The sequence below is a fragment of the Coenobita brevimanus genome, chromosome 103 (assembly GCF_032717465.1).
Source record: "Coenobita brevimanus isolate Jiangsu-jjx chromosome 103, ASM3271746v2, whole genome shotgun sequence".
In the NCBI taxonomy this organism is placed as follows: domain Eukaryota; kingdom Metazoa; phylum Arthropoda; class Malacostraca; order Decapoda; family Coenobitidae; genus Coenobita; species Coenobita brevimanus.
The window spans coordinates 32189737-32217022 of record NC_137056.1 but is presented as its reverse complement, the minus strand read 5'-3'; the positions used below and the strand labels follow the sequence as shown (position 1 = coordinate 32217022).

At 43.7% G+C, this 27286-nt stretch overlaps 1 protein-coding gene across 1 annotated transcript in view; it reads right to left on the bottom strand.

Annotated features, from left to right (window-relative positions):
* Positions 1 to 27286, bottom strand: part of LOC145415709 (oxysterol-binding protein-related protein 6-like) — a 521853-nt gene that overhangs the window by 27107 nt on the left and 467460 nt on the right. The window contains exon 13 of the mRNA XM_080284933.1: positions 9114 to 9307. Coding sequence (XP_080141059.1) covers positions 9114 to 9307 — 194 coding nt within the window. The remainder of the gene's footprint in view (positions 1 to 9113; positions 9308 to 27286) is intronic.

Sequence of the window (27286 nt, the reverse complement as noted above, 5' to 3'; positions counted from 1 at the left end):
GCACCCAGTTGGCTTGAGTGGGCCGATTACACTCACAGACTACATACACATCCAAAGCCACTCCAGCACAACAGTTACACTTAAAAGCACTTCTCACGCTACATACAATCTCTACTAGACAGCCTAAGCCACTTGGTAGTGATACATTGGCTGTATCATCTCCACTTCGGTAGAGATAGGCTGGTCCTGCAGTGGACACTCAAACAGCTGATGAGATGAGATGAGATGAGATGATATATATATATATATATATATATATATATACACAAGTAATCACTCTAATATCCGGACGCCCAATAACCGAACATCCCCACTAACCGAACCTTATCGTCCTGGGATCAAACATTCCCAAAATGGTCCGAAAATCCAAAAAAATAAAAATAAAAAATCGATTTTTTGCCGTCCGTAATCTGAACTTGCCGCGCGCGCCGTGTGAGACCATTGTTTTGGTTCGTCATTCCTCCGACGTCCGATAGAGCGCCGCTGCATCCTCCCCACTTCCCGCCTGTCTCTCACCGCGACAAGACCTACGCTGTTCGCCATGGCTGCCCACGTGCTCGCTTTTGTGGTGGTGCCATACTTGCTGCAAGGCCTCCTGCTGCTCTCTGCCCTACTCTTAGTGTGTGTGATGATGGCCCCGCCTCCTGAGAAAAGGAAGAGAGTGGTGTTGACTCTGGAGAAGAAACGGGAGATATTGGAGAAGGTTGATGCGGGTTGGTCTTCTTCACGCATTCTCCGCGAGTTCAACCTGGTCCGGTCGACTTTGTTCGATATCAAGCGTTCCCGAGACAAGCTCATGCAGTACACGGCTGACTTCTCGTCGAGAAGCAAACGCAACGTGGAGAGGAAGGTTATGTTTACCCCCAAGTATGCAGAGATCGACCGCTCCACGTTGATTTGGTATCGACAGCAACGTGCAGCTGGTGTGATGGTACGTGGAACGGAGCTGAAGGCTGCTGCTGAGAAGTTTGCAAGGCTTCACGACGCCCTTGACTTCAAGGCATCCGAGGGTTGGCTCTTCGCGTTCAAGTTGCGACATGGCCTTACTAACCGTAAAGCACATGGCGAAGCATTGGACGCTAACGAGGATGGAGTGGACGAGTTTCGGCACAAGGTGAAAGGCTTGATCGACAGGGAGGGCCTCACTCTCGGTCAAGTCTATAACGCTGACGAAACTGGCCTATTCTATCACTCGGTGCCAACGAACACTCTAGCCGATGAGACGGAGAAGCGTGTACCTGGCCGCAAGCTTTCTAAGGAACGGATATCTGCTTTGTGTTGTGCCAATGCTAACGGCATGCACCGGCTTAAGCCCGTTATTGTTGGCCGTGCAAAGCAGCCTCGGTGCCTTCGTGGGGTGATGGATGTCCTTCCTGTCGTATGGTACCATTCTTTGAAAGCATGGTTCACAGCTGTGATTTTCAAAGACTGGTTTCACCGTCACATCGTCAAGGAGGTCATCCAGTACCAGACGAAGACACTGGGAATTCCTCGCGACCAGGTAAAGGCTCTCCTTCTCCTCGACAATGCACCTGCCCACCCGTGCGACAAGGACTTGGTTGCTGAAAATGGCAGTATTAGGTGCATGTTTCTGCCACCTAATACGACTGCTCTCATTCAACCAATGGACCAAGGAGTGATCGTGGCAACAAAGCGCCTGTACCGTCGGAAGTTCCTGGACGAGGTGATGGTTGTCCTCGAGGACGAGGACGAGCGCAGGGAAGGACGTGACACTCGAGGCAAGCGGACTTTGGAAAACCTTCGCCGCTACAACATCAAGTCTGCGCTGTACAACTGGGCTAGTGCATGGAAGGAAGTCCCTGTGAAAACTCTTGAAAATGGTTGGTCTCGTCTGCTTCTCGGAACAGATGTGGAGTACGATTTCCTAGGGTTTGACGTGGATGACTTCCATGCACGGCTACGTATGCACGGCGACGATGTTGATGTGGACGATGTTCGTGAGTGGTTGGACGACGACGAGGGCGATCCTGGGTATCAGACGTTGTCTGATATCGAGATCGCGTCTTCGGTTGCTGGTGTCAGTCCCGAACTTGAAGATTCCGACAACGAAGGCGATGATGATGCGGACTCCTCTCAGCAGGACACTACTCCAGCCATCCCCAAGCTGAGCGCACTCCGGGAACATCTAGAGTTCGTCCTAGACTACCTGGAACACCCGGACTGCGACAGGGAGATGGGGCCCTTGGGACTCGTGGAGGAAGTGCGTGCTTTCCGGCAGCGCATCATCAATCGCCAGAATCGTCGGTCCTTGCGTCAGTCAACGATTGACAGTTTTTTCAGGCCCGTGACCCCCGCTGTGCCAAGCCCTGGTTCCACTCCGTTGCCTCCCCAAGACAGGTCCTCATGCTCCAAGCCACAGCCCAGCACATCAGCTACAGTGGAGTCACCGCTCGATGTGAGTTTGCGGCTATCTTCAGAGTCTTCTGTAGTCGGTACGCCATCACCACGACCCACCGATGCACCCCTTGGTCGCCTGCCAGTGATACTCTCGGACTCTGACAGTGAATAAACAGCAAGAACTTCTCCACTAGACCACACGGGAATTTTGAGTGTTGTGCAGTGAAAAAAACGGTGTGTTGTGTTAAGGTTTTCAAGTTGGGAGAAAAGACTCAGTAGAAAAGAAATTTAACGTAACTAACCTTCTTTGTTTTGGCTTTGGAAAATTAAAAAAACTTGGGAAAAGTTAATGTGCAACACTTAAAGTAAATGGAACATTATTTGGACTAAAGTGAACACTGTGAAAAGAACGGACTTCTGTGTGTTAGTGACTAAGTTCAGTGCAAGACTTCAGGAAGAATGTAGTGCAAGTGCTTCAGGAAATCGTTCTTACTGTCAGAGTCCGAGAGGAGGCGGTTATTCATCGAGGTGGCCAGGGACTTGCTGTAAGTAGCCAGAATGTTTCATGTTGTACTATTTTCCATACTATATTTACCAGAATGTTTCATATTGTACTTTTTTCCATACTATACTTACCAGAATGTGTCATACTGTACTTCTTTCCATACTATACTTACCTCATGCATGTGCAGTAGGAATGTGTTTTTCAGAGTTAGGTTCGGTTAGAGTCCATAAGTACCAGAATGTTTATTAATGTATGAACATACTTCTAAACCCACATTTTATGTTTCTTTTGCATTTATTTCAGTCATTTATGTGCCTTATTGGTGTGATTTGGGTGTTAAATAGGTGCTATGCATGTCCGGAGGGAGTTGTATAGATGTATCTCTGAGTTAGGGTCCATAAGTACAAGTCCATAAGCTGGGGCCCAATATCCGGACGAAACCAATATCCGAACCTACCGATGGCTCTATTGATCCGGATATTGGAGGGGTTACTGTGTGTATATATATATATATATATATATATATATATATATATATATATATATATATATATATATATATATTTTTATATATATATATATATATATATATATATATATATATATATATATATATATATATATATATATATATATATAGATAGATAGATATATATACACACACATATATATATATATATATATATATATATATATATATATATACAGTAAGGTCCCGGGTTACGTCAGAGTTCCTTTCCTGAGACATGACGTAAGCCGATTTTGAACGTAACTCGAGTTTTATACAGTACGTCGTATGATTATGCTTTTACCGCATTGCATCTTACAGATTTTTCAACCATACATTGCATACTATACATGTAATAATCTTATAACAGGTATGTATAAGAAACATAGTCTTTTGAACTGATGATATTTATTGAATAAAATATAAGTTGTACTAGCTAAGAGTCTTCGTCACAGTACCGCACTCGCTGCGGTAACAGCACTTCTCATCGTCATGGCAGCAGAGTTACGCCACCACTGCCTCACCCACAACTGAGTCTGGCTGCCGCTCCCTCACTCTCCCGTCCTTACACACGTGCACACTGCCAACACACATTTTATTCCTATATTCAAGCACTTTTCATACTTCATCATACAATAAAGTTTACTGTAAATTACTGCCGTAAAATATGAAATAACATCATTACCAGCACGATAATGTAAGCATTTCTAACATCAAGTTTGATGGCTTTTTTTTTTTTTTTTCTCACTCGGACAGCAAAATTATTTCAGTGATAAAATGACCGATTACTGTATGGTACTGTAATAAAAGATGCATACTATGTGTCATTACATACCTTCTGACATCAACTTGACTCGTTACTGGGGTTGCGATGTGGAAGGCACTGCATCAGGGGAGTCAGGGACCGGAGCAGGGGAGTCCAGGGCTGAAGCAGGGGAGTCCGGGGCTGAAGCAGGGGAGTCAGGGGCTGAAGATAGGGAGTCAGGGGTTGACGATGAGGATGAGGTAGCAACTGGTGGTGAAGTTGTGGCGCGGTGTTCAGTTCGCTTGAAAAACTGGAGAATTGAAGACTGCTTGGCGGCATATTTCTTTTCGTCATAGATTTGACGATAACAGGACACTGCATCCTCAATTCCCCTGTACACTTTGGCAAACCTCTGCATTTGGGTCCTGATCTTCAAATGCAGCCATTGCTTTTTCTAGGAAGTCGAAAGCATTTGCCATTTCCTTAATCTTAAACTGTCTTAGCGGTTCTGCCTCATCACTTTTTTCATCATTTTCCATTTGCTTTCCTAGGTATAGCAAGTCTTCATTACTCAGCTCTTGATCATGTGAATCAACAAGTTCATGTACATCACTCTCGCTCATGTCCAGATTTAAATCGTTTCCAATTTTCACACAGTTGCGCTTGACTTCGTTTATACTGTCTTCATCAAATCCTTTAAAGTCATTTACGAGGTTAGGGCACACTTTTTTTCCACACTCAGTGCATATTTGTCTCAGTCACTTCAGCCCAACATTCTCCAATATTTTTAACTGCCTTATAGATGTTGAAATCTTTCCAGAATTCTTTGAGTGTTACTTTACCATTTTCTGTTGCTCGTATTGCCTGTCTGAATGTTTTTCTCAGGTAGTAAGCCTTGAAAGCTCTTATTACACCTTGGTCCATGGGTTGTAGGATTGATGTTGTGTTTGGTGGCATAAACACAACTTTTACATTAGGGTGCAACTCTGTCAGGCTCGAAGGATGACCAGGAGCATTATCAATAATGAGAAGAGCTTTGAATGGCAGATTCTTCATAGCACAATACCGTTCAACCTCTGGCACGAAACACTTTGAAAACCAGTCAATGAAAATTGCACTAGTCACCCAAGCCTTTAAATTACTTTTCCAATGAACTGGTAGGCTAGCTTTAAGGATCCCCTTAAGAGCTCTTGGATTTTCGGAGTGGTACACGAGTAGCGGTTTGAGCTTGAAATCGCCTGCACAGTTTCCCCCCAAAAGTAGCGTTAGGCGTTCTTTGGATGCTTTGTGACCTGGCATGGTTTTTTCTTCTTTAGCAATATAGGTTCTGTTAGGCATTCGTTTCCAGTTTAGTCCCGTTTCATCAACATTAAATATAAGTTCTGGAATGTAGCCTTCCTTCTCAATCAACTCCTCCAACTCTTTAACGAATGTTTTTGCTGCATCGTCATCTGCACTGGCTGCTTCTCCGAAAATTCTTTTGCTGGTTACGTTTGCTCGAGCCCTGAAACGAGTAAACCAACCTTTTGATGCCACAAATGTCTCGTTGGTCTCACTTTCCTCACTTTTTTCTTTCTTAAGGTCTTGGTAGAGTGTGCGTGCTTTTTCACAGATTAACTGTTCACTCAGAGGCATGCACCGTTGATTATTGTCCTCAATCCACAGCATTAGCATCCGTTCCATCTCAATCAACAGTCCCGATCTTTGCTTGGTAATCACAGTTGATTGCATGGGAGTTGCACCTTTAACGTGAGTCAAGATACGTTCCTTGTCTTTGAGGATGGTAGCTACGGTAGTACGGCTCATCCCAAGCGCACGCCCGATTGCTGATGCCTTTTCTCCTTTCTCATTACGCTTAATAATATCGACTTTTTCACGTAATGTGATGGTCTTGCGTTTCTTGGAGTCGTTATGGTCACCAGGAAGCTGTCTCTTAGGCATCTTGGAATCAGGATGGCGAAAAACACAAGAAAATGACGGTATCACTGTATCAGGCGGTGGTAGCAGTGAGACTGAGAGCGATTGTTGGTAGTCAAGAGTGAGGCGGGAAAACGCCAGAGACATCTCGCGGTACTTAGCAACACTTCAAAACCCACTCTTTACGTATTTTTTCTTTATTTTCTTATATTTTAAAATTTCCACTCACGGACCGACTGTCGTAACCTTGAATTGACGTAAGTCGATACTGACGTAACCCGGGACCTTACTGTATATATATATGTATATGTATACTGTGTACAGTAATCCCTGTACTATCCGGACACCCACTTTCCGGACACCCCACTTACCAGACATTTTGGTCCCAGGATTTATTATTCCCATAAATGCCCAAAAATTGCCAAAAATTAAAAAAAAATCTGACTTTTTTTTTCCCCCCTGTAATTTGAACTCGGCGCGTGCGGCGCGAACCAGCTGTGTTTTGGTGCATAGTTCCGCTACCCTCTGCTAGAGCACCCCTGCATCCTCCCCATTTACCGCCCGCCTCTTGTTGTGTGTGCATGCTCATCATCATGGCTGCTCACGTGCTCGCTTTTGTGGTGGTGCCCTACTTGCTGCAGGCTCTCCTGCTGCTCTCAAGCTCTTGTTAGTGTGTGTGATGATGGCCCCGCCGCCTGAGAAGAGGAAGATAGAGGTTTTGACTCTGGAGAAGAAGAGGGAGATATTGGACAAGATGGACGCGGGATGGTCAACCTCATGCATCCTCTGTGAATTCAACCTGGCCTAATCTACTTTGATATTAAGAGATCACGTGACAAACTCATGCAGTACATGGCAGACTTCTCGTCGAAGAACAAATGCAATATGGAGAGGAAGATGATGTTTACTCCCCGGTATGCTAAAGTCGACCTCTCCACGTGCTTTCATCGGAAAACATAACATTTCTCCATTCATCTTATGTCCAGTGTGCATACTTCTTGGCAAAACTGAATGCGCTGCTTCTTCATGCGGTCAGTGAGAAATGATTTCTTGGCTGCGGTGCAGTTTGGCAAACCCAGCTCCTTCTGCAAACGGTGTTGGATAGTTTGAACTGAGACGTCTTGTAACAGCTGGGGATGCATTCTCTTCAATTCTGCTGCTGTCAGTCAAAGATTCTTGAATACTTCCCTCTTCAGAAGTGTATCTGTACCTCTGGAAGTCGTCCTCTTCTTTCCACCACCATGCCTGTGCTCTGGTACGACATCAGCCGCAGCCAAAATCTTCATGACAGTTGACTTTGCGTGTCCAGTACGTTCACAAATTGTGTTGATAGGGACATTATCCTGCCTCCATGCAATGAAAAGGATCCTTTCATCCCTTGAGCAGTACTTTCCAGGCATGCTAACTCGACTCTAGGAAAATAACTGGGCAAACAGTAATGCATACAAAAAAAGAGGGAGGTGCAAGCTCGGAGCGACAGGCACATATACTCCCACTCTCGCTTCTGGGCAAGCACTGACGTGCTGAGTGTTTCACCACCAGAGGAGTTGCCAGTTACTTCTTTCCCAAAAAATTCACTTGGTAGAGGTGGAAAGACAAAGCAAAGACAAACAACTCTCCCATAGCAATTCTGTGTGTAGGTTCTAACTCAATTTGCGGTGGGTGTAACTGTGACACATTTAATGGATTAACTGGGCAATTTCATTGAGATCTCTGATATAACATTTAATTCTGCTTACATCCAATGGATTCAATGATGATATCACATGGCCTCTTGTGCAGCATGATTAGATTTCAACTGAGAATTCTTCACTGAAATAAGCATTATCTAACTTATTTTGTATTACATATCAATGCAAAAGGTCCTTCTTAAGCTACTCAAAAAAAAAATACATCAATAAATAAATAAAGATCTTGGGGTAGCACAAATATAATGTAACAGAAATGCTGCCACTGTAGTGATGGGCCAAGGGCCAAACACTGGATCCACTTACAACCCTTCCTTGTTCCAGTCTAACTCTGTCTCAGCAACTGGTTATACAGTACTGCTCTTTCTAGTGTCTTTAATATCCTCACTGTCCACAATTACCTTTCCTTCATCATTTGTCATACACTACGCATCTAGGATATCCCTGTTTTTCTTCTTCATCTAATTTGCGACCTAGAATACGATATTCTTCCTTACAACACTTTTTAGGTTATCCAGTCTCTGAGACTCTGAGACCCAGATTTTGCCCTGTATGCCTCATTTCTAGCCTTACACTTGGCAACCAAGTACTCCTCTCTGTTATTACCCTTTTTCCATTCCCGGAAAAGCTTTCTTTTCTCCTTAACTGTGGCTTATACATCCTTTTCCACCACCATGTTACCTTAGGTCTTGCATGGCCCTTGTCCATCCCCCCACTTAATAACTCTCAGGAGACTGTTCTTGAGAGCTTTGTACTGCTCATTAACAAAACTGTCAACAGCTCCCCATTCAGCCACAACTTTACTCATATTGATATAGAAGGCATCCCTCACTGCTTGTTTTTTCTGCTTCCATATTTTCCTCCTAGGTGCAACAATTAAATCTCATCACACACTCAACAAGATTTCCACTCCTATATACATGCATTAGGTACTGGGTGGGGATGGTCCTTTCATCTGTGATAGAAAGTGTTGTTCCCTGGCCCTATGGATAAGCTGTCCTTCAGAAACTGTAAAACACTACTTGAGTGTGTTCAATAATGCAGCTCATCCATGTCAGCCGTATGCAAGCCAGCTGTGAAATGCAAACATACAAACAGTGTATACATGGTTATATAATTAAGATAATAAATATTTTTACTGTTGCATCCATTCTGCTTTGCTCTTGTAAAGCAGTATGTTTATTACTTTCCTCCTTGATGCAGCATATTAAAGACATCTATGGTTAGTGACATATGCCAAGCCTCCCTCAGTTAAAGAAAGTTAGCCACCTGAGATCAGCACATAGAAGTGGTGGAATATTAGGCAAGTTTATGGCTGATGGTAGCAAACCACATAAAAACTTTGTTACTACATAAATCAGCTCTTTAGTACTTGAAGGATATAATACTTACTCTGACAAATGAGAGTTTACATGTAAGTCCATTGCCTGTGTTACGTATCAACATCTCACCATACTGGTCAACCCAGCGTTGCCCACCGCCAAACAAGTTGTGAACACAAGTGGTCACTTTGTTCCATTCATAATGATCATCAGAGTTTGTACCGGTATTGTCTGAGGCTTCTCGTAACACCAGATGCACCTTGCCTGTAACAAACACAGAAAATTAGTCTATGCATATACAATTGCAAACATGGTTACAGTTAATATTTTAAGACATAATCTCTTCCCTCCTTTATTTACCTTCAAGCAAATACTTTCAAGTGAATTACCTTTGTCATCGTACCTCTCTTCATATTGTTCATTTATAAAGGCTTCAACATGCTTGCATGTGTTGGCCTTGGTCACCTAAGGGCAAATCTCCACACTGCTCGATCTCTGGCAGCTTTCTTATTCAGTCCCTTATCCCTGTGGTCACACTTTATGACTTCATTCTAGGTCTTTATTGGTCACCCTCTTCCAACCCCACCCCTAACATTCACGCTTCTCACTTTCTGCACCCAAATGTCATTCGTTATCCTCTCCACATGTCCAAACCATCTCAATCTGCCCCTCCTCATCACAACACTTTACACTCCAGTCCCATCTTTCTTCTCAACTCCTCAACCATAAACCAAGCCCCCCTAGGCCTCGCATTCAAGGACACACCTCACATCCATCTAATTATTATACACTCAAGTCTCATTCTACGTTTATTTGGCATGTGATAAATTAACAGAATTGTGAACTAAAAGTTATACCCAAATTTGCGATAATGATGACAAAATTCAACGGTAAGATAATTTTGGTGGCTGCTTTTGACAATTCATGATACTTCCCACGCAAGATGACAGTCAAAAGTTTGAGCCAAGATGACCACCCAGTGCTTACATTTGCTGTGATCGTCTCCCATTTGTTCCATTTCAAGCATGCAAGATCACTGAAAGACTATTGCTATCAACAAACTGTGCAAGTGTGCAATGGCTTTTGCAGTACGTGATATTAAGTGGAGTGATAACATTTTTATGTAAAATACTGAAACTTGTGACTTGGAAATTATGTCTGGCAAGGATGTTACCCCTAGTGGAAAGCATGGTGCTACTAAGGAAGCTGAAGGAAATCCTAAAAAGGTATGTTTTTTTAGGATTTTAGGTTATGTGGTCCTTGGCCCCCCCTCCCTATCCCTAATGAACCCATGATATCTTGACCTCAGTGTACGATAAATCGTTATGCAAAGGAATTTTACTTGATGTAACCCCATCATATACGGAGGCATGACTATACAAGGGCTGTGTTGTTGCTCTTGTGGCCCAGCCTCAACTGGATATGAACCCACTGAATTGTTGGCTGAAGTAGCCATTTTTTTGCAGTCCACCATTTTTTCTTCTCAGGGTATAGAGGGGGTTGGATTTCTGTAAAACCAGTGAGCTCTGCTTCCCATTATAACAGTGGGAACAAGTGAAAGTGTCCCTCTCTAAAACCACAAGGGATGAGAAGAAGACAGAAACAAGATATGCAGTGCCTAGGTGCATAGCCATCATCATCATCAGCCACTGCAAGTTCATTGCTGAACAATGGCCTCCCCTATCCTTTTCCACGAATTCCTTGACTGAGTCAATCTCTGTCAAGTTTTGCCTGCAAACTTCATTATTTCATCTCTCCACCTCCTGTCTGACCTTCTTCTGCTATGCTTACAATCTCTTGGAGCCCAGTCAGTCAGCCTCTTGCTCAATCAGTTATCCCTTATTCTTGCTACATGACCTGTCCACCTCCATTTCTGTTCATTTATAGCTTCAATAATGTCTTTGGTCTGCTCTCTCACCCAAGTTGATCTTTTCCTGTCTCTTAAAGATATTTCCAACAATGACCTTTCCATTGCTCTTTGAGAACGGATTAATTGATTTTCCATTGATTTTGTCAGTTTCCAGGTCTCACAACCGTACGTCATAGCCGGTATTATACATTTGTTATACATTTTTTGTTTCACACATATTGGCTAGTTACTTTCTGTGATGTCTCTATGTTTACTGAATGCTTTCCATCCAATTGTAATGCGTCTTTTTATTTTGCTATCATGATCTTTTGTTGGCTTTAGTATTTGCCCCAAGTACCTGTACTTCTCAATTTCTTCAAGATTTTCTTAATTTACTCTGATGATGCTCTTTGGTGTATTTGGAATACATTATTTTAGTTTGACTCCAGTTCATTTTTAGCCCTACTTTGAGACTTTCTCTACTTAGGCCATTTAACATTTCATGCTATGTTTCTGCTGTTTCTGAGATTAGGATATTGTCATCTGCAAATCTTAAATGGTTTAGCTTTACTCCATCTATGGTTACTCCTTAGTCTCCCACTCTGGCTTTCTGAAAATACTTTCTAGGCATGCTGTAAATAATTTTGGTGAAACTGTATCTCCCTGATGCACGCCCTTCTCAACCTTAATTTTTTCCAAGTCTTTATGTAATTCAACCACTAGGCTGTGGCAGACCTAAATAATTCCTATGTCCATGGTGTGGGAAAACCTGTTAAAAAAATTGTTTTCATCATGTGTTTTGAGCCACTTATACCTAACCAAACATGATAACATCTTAGTCAGGCAAAGTTTACACTCCACACTGCCAATTCGCGATCCACTCATCAAGCATAAGCATGTAGTAGGCATGAAAAATGACCAAAAAGTCACAATACAATAAAAGCTTGATATAACGGAATAATTCAGCCAACCCCTATTCCGTTTTATCAAATATTTCGCTTTTTCAAGCTTCCATTCCAAAACCACAGATGGAACGGAATTTTCTGGAAATTTGTGATTTTTCCCATATTTCTTCCATAACTCGTGCCCTGAAGCCTATATACAGTTGCTTCTAAATAGCTTCTTTTGCTACACACACACATGCTGCCTATGCTAGTCATAATGATACACACAGAGCAGTCAGAACCCACAATAACAATAATAATACACTAATAATAACAAATAAAACAGTAAAAAACTCACCTCCAAATAGGGGGGGATATGACTTGTTTGTAGAATTATGCCTAACACAGCCCCCCAAACACGTGTCAGGCGTGATGCTTCGAGATTATTTCTAATTTCTGGCCCAGAGAAGGCCTCACCCTTTCCTTTTTTTCCTGCACTTTAGGCATGGCAAACAATTGGTTTGCTTATTTTCTACAGAAAAGGCACAAAAAAGTTTGTAATGCCAAGGTAATCACACATATCTGGAGAGAAGATTTGAACTGTGTGGGGGTTGCTGGTAGACTGTGGCGAGGTGAGCGGCCTCACCCAGCCTGGGACAAAGCCCTGCACCTTGCGATCGACCGGAAACGTTCCATTGCATCACGATTTTTCCACTGCCATGGACAAACTAGCTTGTTTCCGTTATGCAGACCCGACGCCTCGTGACAGAATGGAAAACTTCCAGAATATTACGAGTACCTTACGGAAAAAAATCGTTCTGTTTTCTCAAGCTTCCATTTTATCCCACGTTCGTTATATCAAGCTTTTACTGTATTTCATGTGGCTCTCCTGGAATGTTCGATGCAGCCTACCAATCGTCATTTCCAGAATACCATTCACAGCCTTGAGGGTTAACTGTGGCAGTTCCCTCTTTATACACATTCTCAAGCTGCTTTGCAATGTTCTCAAGTACTCTTTGTTTCCACAATGAATTTATAATTGATATGTGCTCCACTGACTTGAAAGCCTTTACATACCGGTAATCAACAAAACCTAAGCACAGTGGTTTATTATATTCTGTAGCTTTCTCAATTTGCCAATTCACTGTGTGAAGATGATCAGTACAGCAGTTGAATACACACTTTGGAATCCTGCCTGTTCACGAGGTAGGTTTTCTTCCACATCTGTTGTTATTCTGTTCATAAGAACTTTATAAAAGCTAATGGGTCGATAGTTATTACGATCTTCAGAGTCGCCTTTTTTGTAAAGCAAAGTAACTATTGAATTACACCTTTGTTTTGGGAATTTCCTTCTTTATACACTGAGTAAATAAATGCATGAGCCTGTTTTGTACTTCTACTTCAGCATCTAACAGTAAATCTACTATTATTCCATCTTCTCCTGAGGCATTCCCTCTTTCCATACTCTTAAGGGAAATGTTTACTTCACCTGGTATTACCTCTGGCATTCACTTGTGCCACCTAAAAATTAGCAACTGGTACTATTGTCTTTGCATATAGTTCTGTGTAAAATCCTTCAACTCTCTTCACCATCCTATCTCTGAATTTAATGACTTCACCATTTTTGTCTTCTAGTGATATAATCTGTTCCGTTGGCCCTGTTTCAGACTATTTCTTTTTTGATGGTCTCTTTGAGCTAATCCATGTTTCTCTTTCTTTTCCCTGTTGATAAGTTTATTCAAGTCCACTCTTTCTATTTCATCTTTCTTTGTTTTTACTTTCATCTCCCTTCTTCTTTTCATGAGCTCAAGGGTCATTTTTGAATACTTGTTGGCTTTGGCTGTACAGTATTAGCTTTCCCTACTACTGCTACTGATTCTCTTAGCACTGTTGTTTGTCTATCACAGTAAGGGGCGGTAAATGTGTAAAGAAATGGAGAGAGAAGAATGGCTCCAGGACGCAAAATGGCTGGTAGCATGAAGGTCATAATACAGAGTATAGATCCGGGTACACAGGCTGCAAGTGGATTGCATGAAGGCATGTTAGTGTCTATAATACAGTGTATGGTTATGAAATTTTGGTACTGTATACTGCTTTTTACAAAATCAAGAGGGAGAGCAGTAGATGTAAGACTTAATCTCTAAGATGTGGCATGCCTGCCTGACATGATGTCCAGTGTTGGATATCTGGGAAAAATTATGCTTTTTCACTTACCGGTAAGAAATTTCATATAAATACTTACCATGCACTAAATAAATCCTTACATAGGTAGGGAGGCAATGGCCCATTCAGTAAGGAGTTGGCCTACAGTCCTATTGGACCCAGGTTCAAATCCAGGCTGGGGCAGGGAACAGTTTATGGCAGACTTTACTGATCTTCTAGATGACCCGCCAACATGTTATAAAAATACCACCGCTAATACCAATACACCAGCCCTGTATGAGACAGCCCTAGCATGTATTCAATATGGACAGTGGGTGTTAGCACCGAAGTGGTGACATGTGGAGGTGTATGGACGTAGGAGGACCACTGGGCCTTGGTAACAGGTTGTGAAACCTATGCCCAGAGTCAGACACACACACACAAAAATAATAATACTGTAATAATAAAAAAAATATTCTTTCTATACACAAATGAAACAAAGTGGAAGACTCTAGGTAGACATGAGGGGAGGCATAGGACGGAGCCGTTGGTGCGGCTTTGTGCCGGGATGGGACTGGGCTTTGATCTATGCAAGTGGGTACAGGGCACTGCAGTTCCTAGGCCGCTGCTTCCTCCCAATAAAGATGGGACCAAACCTGGGAGTAGTGCCCCAGGAGGATGCCACATCACTGGATGCATAACAGCAGGAGAGTTGCAGTGCCAAGATGCATTTGGAGTGTGTCTCTGCAGCTGCCATGACAGGATGCCCAAAGGTCATATACCACAACCAATGGCCATGGCTAGTGGGCTATGGGTCCCTTATCCTATCCCTGGGCTTGAGGCTGTGTGGAAGGGCTGGGCACATGGTTTGTTTCCTCCTTTTCTGTACCTGGATATATCAAAGTCAACTGTAAAATGCTAAGGTCCATCTCCTTTTCTGTACAGTCATGCTCCAGTATGTGATGGCTGAGTATATGATCAACTGATAGAATGAAACATACATACATACATACATACATAATGTATACAGCACCCTCGTGTCCAGTACGAGTTTGTCCAATACTATTCTTGTCCAGTACGGTCGGCAAAAAATAAAATAATTCATTACTGTAGTACGGATTTGTTTGGCTAGTACGGATCGCCCTCGCAAAGTGGGCCAAATCCGAAGAGTTTTTCTCTAGTATTGACAAGCTGCATCCAGTACTATTACCTGCCCTAATGGGAAGATGGAAAACTCCAAGGAACGTTTCCCTAGTACTGCCGCGCCAGTCTAGTATGCCTTCCTCGTGACTCATGTCGTGTGCCAGTCACATTGCAGTATTGCACTTCCCCCTGATGACGAAGACGATGATGTCAGTGTGTGACTATGAGGGATTTATGAGGTGGGTTGAAGCAGAGAGGCCTCCTCAGGATCCTGAAGGTCCTCATTCAGGGGGTCAGTAGGACCTCCTACAGCCTTAGACACCCCTCTCCCTTCCCCCCCCAAGCCCATCACCACTCACCATAAAGGTTGGTAAAATCTTAGTTGTATCAAAACGTAATTAAGTTGAATTCAGAGGGGAATTTTTCAAGGCTTCTTTGACATTACTCATTCTTCCCATAAGGTCTGTTGTTTGTCCAATACGGATTTAGTCCAGTACAGCAGTACTGTCTGACAAAAATACCATACTGGACGCGAGGGTACTCTCTCTCTCTATATATATATATTTGTGGTAGGTGGGGGTGCTCACCATCCACTCACTTGATGTAGTGCTGCTCTCGGGTGTCCGCCCTTTCTTCTCCTCCATCCATCTTTCATTCCATCCTCTTCTCTCTTTCTTTCCTTCATTCTTTTCTCATCCTTCTACCTATGGGTGACTTTACACTCCCTCTTCTGTCTATCTTTCCTTCAATCTTTCCTCTTCCTTCTGCTTGTGGGTGACTCTTGAATTTGGCTTTCTCTTATATTTTGTTTTTCTTTTGGAAGGAACAATGTGCTGGCTCGCGGCCATTGGTTCCTTCTTCTTCGCATAAAAAAAAATGACAAGCAGAATGGTTTCCTGTACACCAGGAAACCATTTACTATGCTGGGTGGTAACCATATAACAAAATTGTGATGCCTGATGGTTTAGTAGGTAATTAAGGAGCTCCAATTGGATTGAGCCGGTAGAGGTTTATATCAAAGGGATGGTTGGGGTTTATCGCTCACGTAATGCCACTCAGGGATGAATGAGACTGGTCATTCTGATCTTAAATGCCAGGACCAACTTGCCTAGACCTGGGCTCCTACGCTCCTAATGGGGCAAAATAGTATTGGATGATGAATGAATGAATGAATAAATATATATACAGTATATATATATATATATATATATATATATACAGTAACCCCTCCAATATCCGGATCAATAGAGCCATCGGTAGGTTCGGATATTGGTTTCGTCCGGATATTGGGCCCCAGCTTATGGACTTGTACTTATGGACCCTAACTCAGAGAAACACCTATACAACTCCCTCCGGACATGCATAGCACCTATTTAACACCCAAATCACACCAATAAGGCACATAAATGACTGAAATAAATGCAAAAGAAACATAAAATGTGGGTTTAGAAGTATGTTCATACATTAATAAATATTCTGGTACTTATGGACTCTAACCGAACCTAACTCTGAAAAACACATTCCTACTGCACATGCATGAGGTAAGTATAGTATGGAAAGAAGTACAGAATGACACATTCTGGTAAGTATAGTATGGAAAAAAGTACAATATGAAACATTCTGGTAAATATAGTATGGAAAATAGTACAACATGAAACATTCTGGCTACTTACAGCAAGTCCCTGGCCACCTCGATGAATAACCGCCTCCTCTCGGACTCTGACAGTAAGAACGATTTCCTGAAGAACTTGCACTACACTCTTCCTGAAGTCTTGCACTGAACTTAGTCACTAACACACAGAAGTCCGTTCTTTTCACAGTGTTCACTTTAGTCCAAATAATGTTCCATTTACTTTAAGTGTTGCACATTAACTTTTCCCAAGTTTTTTTAATTTTCCAAAGCCAAAACAAAGAAGGTTAGTTATGTTAAATTTCTTTTCTACTGAGTCTTTTCTCCCAACTTGAAAACCTTAACACAAAACACCGTTTTTTTCACTGCACAACACTCAAAATTCCCGTGTGGTCTAGTGGAGAAGTTCTTGCTGTTTATTCACTGTCAGAGTCCGAGAGTATCACTGGCAGGCGACCAAGGGGTGCATCGGTGGGTCGTGGTGATAGCGTACCGACTACAGAAGACTCTGAAGATAGCCGCAAACTCATATCGAGCGGTGACTCCCCTGTAGCTGATGTGCTGGGCTGTGGCTCGGAGCATGAGGGCCTGTCTTGGGGAGGTAACGGAGTGGAACCAGGGCTTGGCACAGCGGGGGTCACGGGCCTGAAAAAACTGTCAATCGTTGACTGACGCAAGGACCGACGATTCTGGCGATTGATGATGCGCTGCCGGAAAGCACGCACTTCCTCCACGAGTCCCAAGGGCCCCATCTCCCTGTCGCTGTCCGGGTGTTCCAGGTAGTCTAGGACGAACTCTAGATGTTCCCGGAGTGCGCTCAGCTTGGGGATGGCTGGAGTAGTGTCCTGCTGAGAGGAGTCCGCATCATCATCGCCTTTGTTGTCGGAATCTTCAAGTTCGGGACTGACACCAGCAACCGAAGACGCGATCTCGATATCAGACAACGTCTGATACCCAGGATCGCCCTCGTCGTCGTCCAACCACTCATGAACATCGTCCACATCAATATCGTCGCCGTGCGTACGTAGCCGTGCATGGAAGTCATCCACGTCAAACCCTAGGAAATCGTACTCCACATCTGTTCCGAGAAGCAGACGAGACCAACCATTTTCAAGAGTTTTCACAGGGACTTCCTTCCATGCACTAGCCCAGTTGTACAGTGCAGACTTGATGTTGTAGCGGCGAAGGTTTTCCAAAGTCCGCTTGCCTCGAGTGTCACGTCCTTCCCTGCGCTCGTCCTCGTCCTCGAGGACAACCATCACCTCGTCCAGGAACTTCCGACGGTACAGGCGCTTTGTTGCCACGATCACTCCTTGGTCCATTGGTTGAATGAGAGCAGACGTATTAGGTGGCAGAAACATGCACCTAATACGGCCATTTTCAGCAACCAAGTCCTTGTCGCACGGGTGGGCAGGTGCATTGTCGAGGAGAAGGAGAGCCTTTACCTGGTCGCGAGGAATTCCCAGTGTCTTCGTCTGGTACTGGATGACCTCCTTGACGACGTGACGGTGAAACCAGTCTTTGAAAATCACAGCTGTGAACCATGCTTTCAAAGAATGGTACCATACGACAGGAAGGACATCCATCACCCCACGAAGGCACCGAGGCTGCTTTGCACGGCCAACAATAACGGGCTTAAGCCGGTGCATGCTGTTTGCATTGGCACAACACAAAGCAGATATCCGTTCCTTAGAAAGCTTGCAGCCAGGTACACGCTTCTCCGTCTCATCGGCTAGAGCGTTCGTTGGCACCGAGCGACAGAATAGGCCAGTTTCGTCAGCGTTATAGACTTGACCGAGAGTGAGGCCCTCCCTGTCGATCAAGCCTTTCACCTTGTGCCGAAACTCGTCCACTCCATCCTCGTTAGCGTCCAATGCTTCGCCATGTGCTTTACGGTTAGTAAGGCCATGTCGTAACTTGAACGCGAAGAGCCAACCCTCGGATGCCTTGAAGTCAAGGGCATCGTGAAGCCTTGCAAACTTCTCAGCAGCAGCCTTCAGCTCCGTTCCACGTACCATCACACCAGCTGCACGTTGCTGTCGATACCAAATCAACATGGAGCGGTCGATCTCTGCATACTAGGGGGTAAACATAACCTTCCTCTCCACATTGCATTTGCTTCTCGACGAGAAGTCAGCCGTGTACTGCATGAGCTTGTCTCGGGAACGCTTCATATCGAACAAAGTCGACCGGGCCAGGTTGAACTCGCGGAGAATGCGTGAAGAAGACCAACCCGCATCAACCTTCTCCAATATCTCCCGTTTCTTCTCCAGAGTCAACACCACTCTCTTCCTTTTCTCAGGAGGCGGGGCCATCATCACACACACTAAGAGTAGGGCAGAGAGCAGCAGGAGGCCTTGCAGCAAGTACGGCACCACCACAAAAGCGAGCACGTGGGCAGCCATGGCGAACAGCGTAGGTCTTGTCGCGGTGAGAGACAGGCGGGAAGTGGGGAGGATGCAGCAGCGCTCTATCGGACATCGGAGGAATGACGAACCAAAACAATGCTCTCACGCGGCGCACGCGGCAAGTTCAAATTACGGACGGCAAAAAAAAAAAAAAAAAAAAAAAATCGATTTTTTTTTTTTTTTTTTTTTTTCCCCCAGACCATTTTGGGAATGTTTGATCCCAGGACGATAAGGTTCGGTTAGTGGGGATGTTCGGTTATTGGGCGTCCGGATATTAGAGTGATTACTGTATATATATATACAGTGCTCGTCAGAAGTATCGAGCGCCCTGCATCCCTCCTACGAAACAAACCTTTCAACATTAAAAAACATACAAGTAATGCATTTTATTTGCCTTTAATGCTTGGTAGGGTATCCTTTACGCTTCTTAACAGACCTGAGACGTCGTGGAAGTGAAAGGGCGAGGTTCCTGAGGTGCTGGAGGGGTATTTTGTCCCAGGAGTCACGAATGGCTGCTTCCAGCTTAGGCAGAGGGCTCACGTCCTTCCCTTGGAGATTCTTCTTTACGAGGTACCAGAGGTTTTCTATCGGGTTGAGGTCTGGGCTATTGTCTGGCCAGTCTTTCATGAATGATACCTCGCAGTCATGAAGACAATTGGTGACCGATTTGGCTTTATGAGCAGGTGCACCATCCTGCTGAAACACTTGTGCACCTGTGAGCTCAAAGGTCTCATGTAAATGATCACAAAGAAGCTCCAGATAAACATCCTGATTCACTCTGAAGTTCTTGGGAAGCACAACAAGCTTCCCCAAACTTTTACCAGGGAAACAACCCCATACCATAAGTGATTCAGGGTGTTTAACTGTGCTCTCCAGGTAACGGGGGTCAAGCGGGTCACTATCTTTGCACCGGTATACCCGTGCTCCTCAATTACAGGTAACACTAAACGTTGCCTCATCAGACCACAACACTGACAACCATTGCTCCTCACCCCAGTTAAGGTACTTGTTAGCAAAGGCAAGCCTACGAAGTCGCTGGTAACGTGTAAGAAGAGGCTTTCCCACAGGCCTGTGACTTGCGTAACCAAGTTCATGGACTCTTTGAGACACCGTGCGCACAGAAACCTCACCAAACACTTCCGGGTTGCTCTCCTTAATTTTCCTTGCACTCACACGAGGATTAGACTTCACTGCACATTTTAAAACATTAACAGACCTCGGGGAAGTTTTCCTGGGCCTACCAGACCGCGGTTTCTTTGTGGGAACGTCACCAGTATTTTCCACTCGAAAATGGGTGCACCACCTACGCACTGTCAATCGAGCCACACCAACGAATTCACTAATTTCCTTCGTGGGGTGGCCTGCCTCCTTTAGAGCAATGATCTGTGATATGATTTCACTTGAAAGTTCACGGGTAGGGGCTATAACAAAGTGGTGAAAGCCAAAACACTGCGGAACACTCGGTAAAAAATGACGCAAGAAGAGAGAGAGACGTGGCAGAGTTTCTCTCTCTCACGCAGCCCGTGGGCAATTGAGGCGGGAGCCAACCAACACGCAGTAAGGCCTCAAGCTCCCGTGACGTCATGTTAGCGCCCCAAACATCTGGCTCAGTTTTTAGTACCAAAAGCGGGTGATTCTTTTTTTGCCAAAAGTATTGCGCACCCTGCCATAGCCGCTCGACACTTCTGATGAGCACTGTACATATATATATATATATACTGTACAGTCATTATTTTCGCGCCTAATTGGTACAGCAATTGCGGCGCGAAATTTGTGGTATACTTTGCACGTAATAAGTGGTAATTGGTTCCGGGGTCAGCCACCCCATTCCCCCTTAGCTACCCATTAATGACACAATACCCCTACTATAAATTACATACAGTTAACCCTATCCCATGAAGGGAGGAGCGTAAATTCTGGCTGTGCACTTAACTCTCGCTCGAGAGCTTTCAGAACAGTCACATAGAGATATTTTACTTCTAGCACTCGCAGGAAAGTTACTGTTCATCATAGAGAGGCCACTTTGGTCTCATTTTGAAGATGAAGAATTTTGCTCTGTCATACAGTGTCCAAAAAGACAATATATACAAAATAAAATGCAAAAAAAAAAGTGAGTAGAAGTTAGCTGACATGCCAAAGTTTTACACTGTCCTTTATAGAAATATTTGCCAAAAAAAAAAAACTATTCAAGAAGTAATAATATTTTTTGCTTCAATACATAGCAGAATAAATTTCCTTTCCAATACTGTAATGCATTATTTGTTGTATTTTCTTCAATAATAACGTCGCATATATACGTGAGAAAAAGGAGCATAAGTGTTCGGTGGGAGGTCACGAGGTGTACATCCTATCTGTTAGAAACCTCACACCACACTGAGCGAAACAAACCAAGTGAGCACGCAAGCACCAGCTGCGGCAGGCTTAGCTCCGCCCACTTTTGCCCATCATCCAACAAAAATGACGACTCCCTAAATATTTCTTTGGAGATTACATCGGATGACGGGCAAAGTCGTCATGCTGACGTCAGAGGTTGACAAATGCATGACAACCCAGGTCGTCATTGGTAAGTTTAAGGGTTAATCAGACATATATTACTGAACAATGAATTTACTAAAAATGACACTTAGGCTGAACTGTTTGATGGGGTTTGAAGATGAGTTCCGAGGCTGGGAGCAGTGTTTAGTTACCACCTGCCCCCTCACTGCTCCTCGCCACCACTGTTGAGTCCCTCACACCACCAGTTCCCGATGCTTTAACATCAAAGCCCTCAAAATCCAGTGGGAGCTCATCAAGCTCCCCAGTGTCGTCTATGTTCTCGTCCACAGCACTGTCGTCCTCCCCAGCCTGTATGTTCTCCAAAGCCTGGGCATGCTGAATATGAGAGGGCAGGAATGATGTTATCAAAGTCTGATGATGTGCATGAACTCTGGCGTTGAAAAGGTCCTTGTAATTAGCCAGAAGTCTGTCCACCATCGAGAGGAAGGTGTCCCTGATCTCAGGCCTCCCATCACATTCCTCAATTTGCTCTTTCAAACGAGCAGTGGTTGCCAACAAGTCTGTAGTTTGGTGAGTTGTTGGCTCACCTGGTGGGACAGGTAAGAGTTCTTCCTGAACTTCGTTGTCATTGACTTGTTTGTCTGTTTCAAACATCTCCTCAGTGATTGGTTCAAAACAAGTGACTGCAGGGATGCAGGGGCTCGTGAAAATCGTAGGAAAATCGTGAGACTCTTAGGAAAAAAACATTCCTTTGCCATCATGAAATGAAAATTTCGCATGAGTATATATCGCTAAAATAGTGAGTGTACTGTATATGTATACATATATATACAGTAAAACCTCAATATAACGGACTTCAATAGACCAGAATTCGCTTTATCGGACTCGAGGAGCTACCGTACTAAATTCCTATATATCGGAAAAAGTCCGATAAAGCCAAAAGCAGTCTGGACTGCCTGACCACTTCAGCTATGTTCACCACAATAAGGTAAATGAACGACATGTTTATCAGTGTACAGTACAGTAGTATTATATATAGTATACCATTTGATTAATGTAGTGAGGTTATAACACAATACAGTACCGCAATGGTAATCAAAACAGTTTAAAAACCATTCACGTGATACGGACCAATGTCTGATATATCGGAAAAAGTCCGGATTGGCAGGGAGAACTACGGATGTCACTTTTATCGAAATTTTGCATTTTTCGCAATGGTTCGGGCCCCAATTAGTCCATTATAGTGAGGTCTTACTGTGTATAAATATATATATATATATATATATGTATATATATATATATATATATATATATATATATATATATACTGTATATATCTATATATATATATATATATATATATACTGTATATATCTATCTATATATATCTATATCTATCTATCTATATATATATATATATATATATATATATATATATATACAGTACCCTCGCGTCCAACATGCGTTAATCCAGCACGATTTGGGTCCAGCACGGAGAGCAATTAATTAGTTTTATTTAATACGATTTAATTACTGCAATACAGGTGTGTTAGAATAACACGCACAGAGCTCCGAGAAGTGGGCGAAATCCGCAGAGTTCACTCTAGCACGATCACCCCCGGTCCAACACGGTCATACTGGACATTCCCATGATGATGATACCCAATGAAAAACTTCTGATCAAGTAGCCTTCCCCGCCCGCTATCATGACGTGATCGTGATGCTGCCCAATTAAAAACGCTTCTGGTGTCACGTGATGTTTTGTTTACATTTCTCCTGCCACAGTGCCATTCAGTCGCATAATTGCATTGGAAGGTGCTTTTTTCTTGCTGCATTTTCTGCCCTTGTTACTGAATTTTACCCTGCTCACGATGCCTAGGAAGCCTTCTGAGAACACCAAGAAGCGTCGGCACCTCCCTCAGGCCACCAAGCTAGAAAGCATCGAGAGGAAGAAGAAAGGGGAGAGGAAAGTTGACATTGCCAAGGCCTACGACATGAATGAAGCCAACGTGATCATAATAAAAAACTTAAGACAAGATCCTGACAGCCGAAGGCTATCACACGGCACTTCATACCAGGTTTGCTGAGGATACGATGGTAAATCGGAACGGTAACGTGGTAAAATTGCCGACGATACCACGGGCATTTGGAATTCATCTGGATGGATTCCTGCCGAGCCTATGACGGGGAAAACAGTGTGACCAAAACCCAGGCGACTCGACAGAGAATGTATCGTACTACAGCATTGAACATTTAGCCTGACACTGAATACATATTAATATTATAGAATAAATATCAATCGTTTTGAAACCCTTCTCATTGGCGTGCGTACCAGTTTATAAACAAAGTTGCTTCTCCTTATTCTCTACCGAGTCAGCGACAGCGATCACTTTCCACAGTCACGAGACGGGGCTCTGGCAACAGTGTGAGAAGCATGCACTTTGCCGAGGATTACAGGGCTAGGACAGGCAGAAGCAGGACCTTCCATGGCTGTGGACGAAGATAGTGATTCTGAGTGTGATTTCGAAGGATTTATGAGGGAGGTTGAGGAGGAGCAACAGCCATTACACGCTAGTGACACCAGCAGCCATCCTCCGGGGACCCAGTAGGACTAACTACAGCCTTGGATACCATCTTCCATTCCCAGCAAGCCCACCAACACTATTCTAAATGGTTAGTTATCATTCATAGCACAGTACCATATATTATAATTACAATAGTACCAATATACGTATAGGTATATGGTAGGTATTTAGGGTGACTTTTCCGAGGGTTGCTGACATAATTCATTTTTCCCCATAAGCTCTATTGTTAGTCCAACACGTTTTTGGTCCAACACGTGACTCATGCATGACAATATTACCGTGCTGGATGCGAGGGTACTGTATATATATATATATATATATATATATATATAAATATATATATCTATCTATCTATCTATTGCCAGACGCCTCAATCCCGTTTGGGGTGGCCACAAACAAATCGCCTCCAAGTCGCCCTGTCCCCCGCCATTTCACTACCCTGCTCCCAACTCACACCCCCCTCTCTCATATACCTCTCCACCCCATCCCTCCATCTCATCCTCGGTCTCCCCCTCCCTCTTCCACCCTCCACCTCACTCACATACACTCTCTTCGTCAGTCTTTCACCCTCCATCCTCTCCACATGGCCAAACCACCTCAGTGTGTTCCTCACAACGCTTCCTATCACATCCACATCAACACCACAACGCTCCTTTATATCCTCATTCGTCAGCCTGTCTCTCCACGTGACTCCACTAGCTCCTCTTAAATAACTCATTTCCACTGCTCTCACTCTTGACTTGTGTCCTTCCAACAACGTCCAAGCTTCACTTCCGTACGTTAGAGTTGGTATCACAATACTGTCATGTAGTAACTTTTACTTCCATGCTCACTTCCCTGTTTCTTATCACTGCTTTCAAGGAACCAGCAACCTTTCTTCCCTGCTGTACCCTTTCAAGCACTTCACCCTCCAAACCTCCATCCTTACTCATCACACTACCCAAATACTTAAACGTACTCACATTTTCCAATTCCTCACCATCCAACCTCGCTATACATTCACTGACTTCACCTCTCTCAAAGACCATCACTTTACTCTTCCCTACATTCACCTTTAGGTTCCGTTTCTTACACACTCTCTCAAACTCATCCACCAAGCCTTGCAGCTCCCCTTCATCTTCACTCAACAACACAGTATCATCTGCAAACAACAGTACAGGGAGTTTCCAAACACTATCCTCTCTCACCAGGGCCACTCCAACATCCACTACCCTACCTTGTACCTCTTTTATTACCCCATCCATGTACAGATTGAACAACCATGGAGACATGACACATCCCTGTTTCAAACCAACTTTCAAAGAGAAAAATTCACTTAGTTCACCATCCACACGCACTGCAGCCTTAGCACCATCATACATACTCTTCACAGCATTCAACAACTTCCCATCTACTCCATATATTCTTAACACTTTCCACAATCCTTGTCTATCCACCCTGTCATATGCTTTCTCCAAATCCATGAAAGCCGCATACAACTTCTTTCCCTTCTCTAGAAACTTTTCCACTAAAGATCTAAGAATGAATATCTGATCTACACAACCTCTTCCCTTCCTAAAGCCTCCCTGTTCTTCTCCAACTAATTTCTCTGTTCTTTCTCTAACTCTGTCTATAAGTATCCTACCATACACTTTTCCTATTATACTAAGAAGACAAATGCCCCTATGATTACCACACACTTCTTTTTCCCCTTTTCCTTTGTACAAGGGAATAATTATACCTGACTTCCAATCCTCCGGGACTCTACCTTCCTCCCAGGCCAATCTGCACATCTTCCACATCCATTCTACTACTATCTCTCCCCCATGCTTCAGCATCTCACCACACACTCCATCAATTCCTGGGGCTTTCCCGATTTAACTTTCTTCATTGCTTCCACAACCTCTATCCTACTGATTTCTACCTGTCTTCTCACCTCCCTCCTTCTCCCAGCCATTCCCCAGCCACTTATACTCGCATTACTTCCATCCTCTACGTTCAACAATTCCTTAAAGTGTTCTCTCCATCTGCTCACTTTTTCTCCCTTCTCCACTAGTAATCTACCATGTTTATCTTTCACTCCCCTGCTAACTTCACTTCCACCCTGTCTTACTCTTTTCACTTCTCTCCAGAACATTTTCTTACAGTCCCTCCACTTTACACTCAAATTCCTTCCAAATTCCTCATCCACTCTCTTCTTACTCTCTCTTACTAATCTTTTCACCTCTCTCTTCCTTTCCACATATAACTCTCTCTTCTGCCTCTCAACTTCTTCCACGCCCCTATTTCTCATCCATTCATTGTATGCTTTCTTCTTTTGTGCCACAGCCTGTTTCACCTCTTCAGTCCACCACGCTGTTCCTTGCACCCCCCTCCGTCTTCTCTTCCTTCCACACACCACATCACATGCTGCACATATTTCTTCTGTAAATATCTTACACACACCTTCCACGTCTCCCATCTGCTCCAATTCATATTTGCCCAATCGTTCCTCCACTTCTCTCTTATACTCTGCCTTTTTCTCATCCTCTTGTAACCTTTCCACTCTCCTTGCAACTACTCCTTCCTCTCGTCTTTCCCTTCTTCTATTCCTCCATCTTACTTGCATCCTAATTCTGGCCACCACCAAGTAGTGGTCAGAAAGGCCACTCCCCCAACCTCTATAAACTCTTGCATCCAATATACATCTTCGCATCCTTTCATCCACACACACATAATCAATCATTGCCTTCCTTTCATTCAGTTCACCACCCACCCTTCTCATCACTCGCCATGTATACCTGTGGATCATTTTATGCCTGAAGAGGGTATTGGCTATTACCAACCCCTCCCAGCACAGATGTCCACTAACGCACTCCCATTCTCATCTATCTCAGCAGGCACACCCCACTCACCAACTATTCCATCCACCTTCACATTACCAACTTTACCATTCATATCACCGATCAAAAACACTCTCTCATTCCTTCCAAACTTTTCCATGCACACTTCCACATTTGTCCAGAACTCTTCTCTCACTCTTCTAGCACGATCTTGCGTTGGCGCATACACACACACAATCGCCCACATTTGTATTCCAACTTTCAACTTTACCCACACAATCCTTGACCCAACTGATCCATACTGT